The sequence below is a fragment of the Procambarus clarkii genome, chromosome 45, assembly GCF_040958095.1.
Source record: "Procambarus clarkii isolate CNS0578487 chromosome 45, FALCON_Pclarkii_2.0, whole genome shotgun sequence".
Lineage (NCBI taxonomy): Eukaryota > Metazoa > Arthropoda > Malacostraca > Decapoda > Cambaridae > Procambarus > Procambarus clarkii.
The window spans coordinates 12909066-12917273 of NC_091194.1; the positions used below are offsets into that span (position 1 = coordinate 12909066).

General features: G+C 43.1%; 1 protein-coding gene across 1 annotated transcript; it reads left to right on the plus strand.

Moving 5' to 3' along the window:
* The first annotated feature begins 3895 nt into the window (after positions 1–3895).
* LOC138350426 (uncharacterized) lies at positions 3896–4561 on the plus strand. The gene has a single exon (XM_069301062.1). It carries the CDS (start codon positions 3896–3898, stop codon positions 4559–4561), a length of 666 nt encoding a protein of 221 aa, XP_069157163.1.
* The last annotated feature ends 3647 nt before the right edge of the window (positions 4562–8208 follow it).

An 8208-nucleotide genomic window follows, 5' to 3' on the forward strand; every position in this document is an offset into this window, starting at 1 on the left:
TTTCCGACGCCTCTGGTTAGAGAAACTAACCAGAAACTAATTCAATATATAAAATGATAAAGAGTAAATATAAACTCATGCGATATAGAAAGCGACTCAGGCGATATAGAATATGAAAAAAGCTAAATATTATATTATATCATTTCTGTATCTCATAAATAAGTTATAATTATACAGGAAACTCTCTTCTGCCATTTAGGGTGACTAGCATGATGGCATGAATGTTGTCTGATGGAATACGTTTGAATAAACTTATCAACATTGGATACATTTTTGTAGAATACATAATTTGGTTTATGATAAGTGCGTGAACCAGTAAATAGGCAGGTGGAACTATTTAGACTTTTGTTTTTGAACGTGTGTGTGTGTGTGTGTGTGTGTGTGTGTGTGTGTGTGTGTGTGTGTGTGTGTGTGTGTGTGTGTGTGTACTCACCCAATTATGCTTGCGGGGATTGAACTCTGCTCTTTCGGCCCGCTTCTCAACTGTCAATCAATCAAATGTTACTAATCCGCTCCCCCCCCTCCCCCCACACACACAGAAACCAGCCCGTAACAGCTGTCTAACTCCCAGGTACCTTTTTACTGCTAGGTAACAGGGGCATCAGGGTGAAAGAAACTCTGTCTATTTGTCTCTGCCAAGTCCGGGATTCGAACCCGGGCCACAGGATTACGAGGCCCACGCGCTGTCTACTCAGCTACCAAACCCCCAGAGTCCAGGCTACCTGTGTGAATGTGTGTGTGTGTGTGTGTACTCACCTAGTTGTGCTTGCGGGGGTTGAGCTCTGGCTCTTTGGTCCCGCCTCTCAACCGTCAATCATCTGGTGTACAGATTCCTGAGCCTATTGGACTCTATCATATCTACACTTGAAACTGTGCATGGAGTCAGCCTCCACCACATCACTTCCTAGTGCATTCCATTTGTCAACCACTCTGACACTAAAAAAGTTCTTTCTAATATCCCTGTGGCTCATTTGGGCGCTCAGTTTCCACCTGTGTCCCCTTGTGCGTGTGCCCCTTGCGTTAAATAGCCTGTCTTTATCTACCCTATCAATTCCCTTGAGAATCTTGAATGTAGTGATCATGTCCCCCCTAACTCTTCTGTCTTCCAGCGAAGTGAGGTTCAATTCCCGCAGTCTCTCCTCGTAAGTGTGTGTGTGTGTGTGTGTGTGTGTGTGTGTGTGTGTGTGTGTGTGTGTGTGTGTGTGTGTGTGTGTGTGTGTGTTTGACCTATATAATCCACTTTTAAGTCAATGCTTGAATCTGAACATTAACCCTGGTCTCGGTATCCAATCAGAAGAGAGAAGCCATTAACATGTCCCAATCGCGTCACCTACAACAGCCAATCACAGCTCTCAAATCTGGGACTGTGCACCCACTCTCGCAGTCTTCTAATTACTCGCCTGTAAACACCGTTGAATGACCTGTCAACATACATTAAGATATCAAGTCAAGAGTCCAAAAGATTTTTGATATGCTTAGAAAATGTCAATGACATAATTACAGGTAATTACGTCAGCTGAATCAGCCAATTATTGGGTTAATTACGAGTGGATCCTCATACGATTATATCTAATATATACACTAAATTATGGTTGTTGTATTATTTGTGCTGAATTGGTGTATGAGGAGAAGGGACAGCTGTTGCAACAACAGGTGGGTGAACAGCAGCAACAGGGAAAGGAACAGCAACAAAACTGACGGAACATGAGGACAGTAAGGAAGTAACGTATGAATGAGGCGAGACAGGAGACAGAGCAGCACAAACACACATTTGAGGAGACGGTAGACTCGCTGAACAAGTTCCAGACAGGGAGTAAACTGGCAGCTCCAGCAAGCAGAAGCAGAGCATCAGCAGAAACAGCGTGGATATGAAACCGCTTACAGAGGAACAGCAGCAGCAGCAGCAGCGATAGGAATTTTATCATGTAGAAGGAGCAGAAAGAGCAGCAGAGGATGTAAGCTTCTAAGGCGGCTTATCTCAACCCAAGGAACGGCCCCAAACCCCCTCGCTACACCCCCCCCCCCCACACACACACACGCACATATGCACACACAGGCACACGCACACGTTAATAAGTGTGTGTGTGCACGATTTAGATTTAAGTAAACACTTCAAATTATAGGCATATTAACACCTCGATGTCTCCATTTATTGTCTCTCATATATATATATATATATATATATATATATATATATATATATATATATATATATATATATATATATATATATATATGTATATATATATATGTATATATATATGTATGTGTATATATATATATCTATATATATATATATATATATCTATATATATATATATATATATATATATATCTATATATATATATATATATATATATATATATATATATATATATATCTATATATATATATATATATATATATATATATATATGTATATATATATATATGTATATATATATGTATGTGTATATTTATATATCTATATATATATATATATATATATATATATATATATATATATATATATATATATATTAATTGGTATATTATTTATATTACCTTTGATATATGATTGATTTTATTTCAAAATTTGTAAACAAAAATCTTAAGAGTTTCTTAAGAAAAGGGTAAGAGTTTATGAGAGAAAACTGTGATCCTGTAAGCTCTTAATGTACTTAATGCCCACCTCGAGGGCGTCTTACTACAGAATGGGATTTGAATATAATCAGTTCGGGAGATTTTAATTACGGTGAAGCAGGGCAAACATTGGTGTGTGTGTGTGTGTGCGTGTGTGTGTGTGTGTGTGTGTGTGTGTGTGTGTGTGTGTGTGTGTGTGTGTGTGTGTGTGTGTGTGTGTGTGTGTGTGTATGTATTTACTGTTTGAATTTACTATTTGTGTCTGCACAATCGAGCTATTAGCTCTTCGACCCCGTCTTTCTAACTAATCTATTTTCTTTTATTATGTCTACTTCATATATTTCTCTATAACACACACACACACACACACACACACACACACACACACACACACACACACACACACACACACACACACACACACATTCCCCAGGAACCAGCCCGTAGCAACAGTCTAACTTCCAGTTACCTATTTACTGCTAGGGGAGCAGAGACATCAGGGTGAAAGAAATATTAAGTGAACAATATTGTCCTGACACTCGGCTGAGTGGACAGCGCTTAGGAGTCGTAGTTCTAAGGGCCCGGGTTCCATTCCCGACCGAGGGGCAAACAAATGGGCAGAGTTTCTTTCACCAGATGGGCCTGTTCACCTAGCAGTAAATGATTATCATATGTAGCAGTGATAGAGGTCCTCGACCAGCCCTCTACCCCAAGGAAGCAGCCCGTGACAGCTGACTAACTCCCAGGTACCTATTTACTGCTAGGTAACAGAGTCATCAGGGTGAAAAAACTGCCCATTGTTTCTCGCCGGCGCCCGGGATCGAACCCTGGACCACATGATCACGCGTCCAGTGTTCTGACCGCTCAGCCACCGGCTCCCTCACGTGTATGTGTGTCCTAAGCTTTCATTACTCCTCAAACTTGTCTCACAAACCAGCTAAAGATCTTGCAAGTAAACTTTTAATTAAGCTGAGACGAAGCTAAAGAATTTAAATTACGACCGGGAGGGCAAGAATTCAACTTTGTTTATTCCGTTAATTTGTTTCCCTTCCTAAATGAGAGTAACTTGACCACTACGTACAAAATACAACTGTTCTCTCACAGTTAAACAGGAAGCAACCCCCAAGCACACACGTTTCTGCCCTTTCAGGTCCATGTATAGCCTCAATATCACGCAGATTTTATTTGTACTAATACGTCCCTTTTCTCACGGATTGGTCCATGTATCACCAGCAACCATACACGCTGGTGTATGAGAGAGCACCGTGGTCCATGTATCACCAGCAACCATACACGCTGGTGTATGAGGCAGCGCCGTGGTCCATGTATCACCAGCAACCATACAAGCGGGTGTATGAGAGAGCACCGTGGTCCATGTATCACCAGCAACCATACAAGCGGGTGTATGAGAGAGCACCGTGGTCCATGTATCACCAGCAACCATACAAGCGGGTGTATGAGAGAGCACCGTGGTCCATGTATCACCAGCAACCATACAAGCGGGTGTATGAGAGAGCACCGTGGTCCATGTATCACCAGCAACCATACAAGCGGGTGTATGAGAGAGCACCGTGGTCCATGTATCACCAGCAACCATACAAGCGGGTGTATGAGAGAGCACCGTGGTCCATGTATCACCAGCAACCATACAAGCGGGTGTATGAGAGAGCACCGTGGTCCATGTATCACCAGCAACCATACACACTGGTGTATGAGGCAGCGCCGTGGTCCATGTATCACCAGCAACCATACAAGCGGGTGTATGAGAGAGCACCGTGGTCCATGTATCACCAGCAACCATACAAGCGGGTGTATGAGACAGCGCCGTGGTCCATGTATCACCAGCAACCATACAAGCGGGTGTATGAGAGAGCGCCGTGGTCCATGTATCACCAACTGGTGATACATGGTGATACAACAATACAAGCTGGTGTATGAGACAGCACCGTGGTCCATGTATCACCAGCAACCATACAAGCTGGTGTATGAACTAATACAGCTAGTTCATACCTAACTAGCAGTTCGCTGTAATAATTCGCAATTACTCTATCACATCCATCAGTCACCGTAACTACATTTATCAGTAATCTCTCTCATACCATTTACCAATTTGCGAATCTGTGAACTGAGCGAATTATTATGCATACAGTATTATGAAAACATTACTAATGTTATTAAATTCCCAGCATATATTACCCACAAAAAAAAGCTTTAGAATAAGCTGATAAGAAAATATTATTAATTACAAAAATAATATAATTTCATGTTTAAAAACAATGTGAATTAAATTTAATGTGAGAGGAAAACAGATGACCGCCTCCAAAATACTAATCTGCATTGTTTTGGTATAATAATATTTTAACTTAGTTAAAACTTAGTTAACTTAACTTAATATTTTAACTATACTTAGCCAGTTTTTCATGTGAAAAACTGGCTAAGTGCTAAAGCATTAAGTGTGTGTTGCGTCACCGATAAGTGTGTGTTGCGTCACCGATAAGTGTGTGTTGCGTCGCCGATAAGTGTGTGTGTTGCGTCGCCGATAAGTGTGTGTGTTGCGTCGCCGATAAGTGTGTGTGTTGCGTCGCCGATAAGTGTGTGTGTTGCGTCGCCGATAAGTGTGTGTGTTGCGTCGCCGATAAGTGTGTGTTGCGTCACCGATAAGTGTGTGTTGCGTCACCGATAAGTGTGTTGCGTCAGCGATAAGTGTGTGTTGCATCATCACTAAGAGTGTGTTGCATCACCACTAAGTGTGTGTTGCATCACCACTAAGTGTGTGTTGAGTGTGTTGCATCACCACTAAGTGTGTGTTGAGTGTGTTGCATCACCACTAAGTGTGTGTTGAGTGTGTTGCATCACCACTAAGTGTGTGTTGAGTGTGTTGCATCACCACTAAGTGTGTGTTGAGTGTGTTGCATCAGGGGCTGGTAATTATGCATATTAAAAGGGCAGGTTCAATACAGTGTCCACACTGACTGTGCCTCTCCAAGCTTGTGTTCTTGGGTGTGTGTTGTGTTGCATACGTGTTTGTCTGCAACATATTGGTACTCGGCATTTTGTACCTGTAGAGTCGAGCTTCAGCTCTTGGACCCCGCCTTTCTAACCCATCTGTTTTTTTCCGCTATTATATCCACTACATGTATTTGTAACACAGCGAGGCCCCTGTAGTACTCATCTAGTTGTGCTTGCGGGGGTTGAGCTTTGGCTCTTTGGCCCAGCCTCTCAATTGTCAATCAACTGGTGTACAGGTTCCTGAGCCTATTGGGTTCTATCATGTCTACATTTGAAACTGTGTATGGAGTCAGCCTCCACCATATCACTGCCTAGTATATTCCACTTGTTAACTACTCTGACACTGAAAAAGATCTTTTTAATGTCTCTGTGGCTCATTTGGGTACTTAGCTTTCACCTGTGTCCCCTTGTGCGTGTACCACCCGTGTTAAATAATCCATCCTTGTCTACCCTGTCTATCCTATATGTGTGTGTTTGTGTGTGTGTGTGTGTGTGTGTGTGTGTGTGTGTGTGGTTCTCAGCAAGGAAGGGGTTGAACTATAGCTCCAGAGCCCCTCCTGATGGCTGTTGCACTCAGTAAATTTACACCTCCCGACTCTACAGTTGTGTGTTAAACTCAGAATTAAAACTGTCAATGATGGACGGGTGGAACGCCTGTGTTCCAGTGTGGTTACCTGTCCTCACAGTTACCTGTCCTCACAGTCGTCCCACTCTACTGTGGCTCCACTTTCCACCCACACTATACCCAACAAATTCAAATTCAATTTCAAACCCGACGTAACCACCACGTATAGAAACGTCAAAAGCTTGCTACGTCGTGGTGGAGACGTCGTGGGTGTGGGGGGGGGGGGATTGTGATTGACGTTCCTTAGGCTGGTCAAGGTTCACCACAACTACTAAGTGAGGTCAAAGGTCAGGAAGTGACCTCAAGCATTGGGTCATGGAACAGGCCGTGTTACGCGACTTGCCACTCCGTAAGTTAATGCAACTGTTTGGTTTAGCCAAGACTGTACGGACACAAGCAGTCTTTCGAACCTGTTGTGGCCGTGCATAGGAACGTCAATTATACGGTGTTTTAATGTTTACCGCTGTGTTGCATTTGTAACGGATTGGTCGATGCCGTAAAAAATGCGACGCATTAGTTGAGAGAGAGAGAGAGAGAGAGAGAGAGAGAGAGAGAGAGAGAGAGAGAGAGAGAGAGATAGAGAGAGAGAGGGAGAGATCTTTGTTTAAGTAGTGAACGACTTCGATTCTCAGCCTTAAGGCCCGGGTTCGAATCTCGGCTGGAGCACAAACAAATTGCAATATCAGTGGGTGTTGGAGGGAGAGAGAGAGAGAGAGAGAGAGAGAGAGAGAGAGAGAGAGAGAGAGAGAGAGAGGGAGAGAGAGAGAGAGAGAGAGAGAGAGAGAGAGAGGAGTGTTGTAAAGTGTTGTATATGACCTGAGCTCAGTGTGTCGGATCACAGCTCCTGGGCCGTCATCTCTCCATTTCTCATTTACCCTCAACTATCACCTATTTTACCTACATGGTTTCAGACTTGTATCTACTGCGTCTCCATTTTGTACCCGTCTTATCTATTTTGTAGAGAGTGTCACCTTACAAGGTGACGTGAATGAAACACCTGAATGAATGAAGCGTGAATGAAACACCTGAATGAATGAAACCTGAATGAACCACCTCTGAGTGAAGGGACGACTTGATAATGGCCACAACTATTATCAGTGTGTTGGTCTATTTACAACTATTCAGACAGTCTTTAGAAGCAGGAGATGGAAGCATCATCCTGGGGACACCTTAACAACCCCCTGCACCACGACATGCCTACAACTGACACAACCTGGGGGCCTATAATCCCTATAATCCCTAGTGATTGTCTCCAAGATATAACACGTCATACTCTGATTTGACGGTGTATCTGTACCTCTATTATTATTTGGGGGGGTTGCCACCTCCATTCGTGTGTCAAACGATGGATGAGGTTCAGAGTAGTTATGATGTTTGTAATGGCTTCGTTTAATCTGGCTGAAAGCTATATTTTTTCACCCTCCGGTTATTACGTTTAGTAATGATCTCGCCTAATTGCAGGGAGGCGGATCGCGCACTTGTGTGGGTCGTTAAACCTGTTTATGGTCGTTAAACCTATGTAGATCGTTAACACTATGCGGGTCTTTAAACCTATGCAATCTGGCAGAATGTTAATATATTAACGAAAGGTGTTCGGGAAAGATTCGATGTGGACAATTATGTAAGAGGTTGGGGACTCGGACCTACCAGCACACAACGTTATTTCTGACGTAATGATGTTTTTCCAATGTTGTGTGAGTGTCAGAGAGAGAGAGAGAGAGAGAGAGAGAGAGAGAGAGAGAGAGAGAGAGAGAGAGAGAGAGAGAGAGAGAGAGAGACGCTACTACAATATTGCTGTAAGCTGCTATGTAGTTCCCTTAGGCAATGTACCAATATGACAATCTATCTAGGCTTGTTTGCGGAGCTTCAGCTCTTGGGCCAGCCTCTTATGGTGAGAGAGAGAGAGGTAGGGACCACGGTGAGGCAATGATGAGGTCTGTGAGGGGGGGGG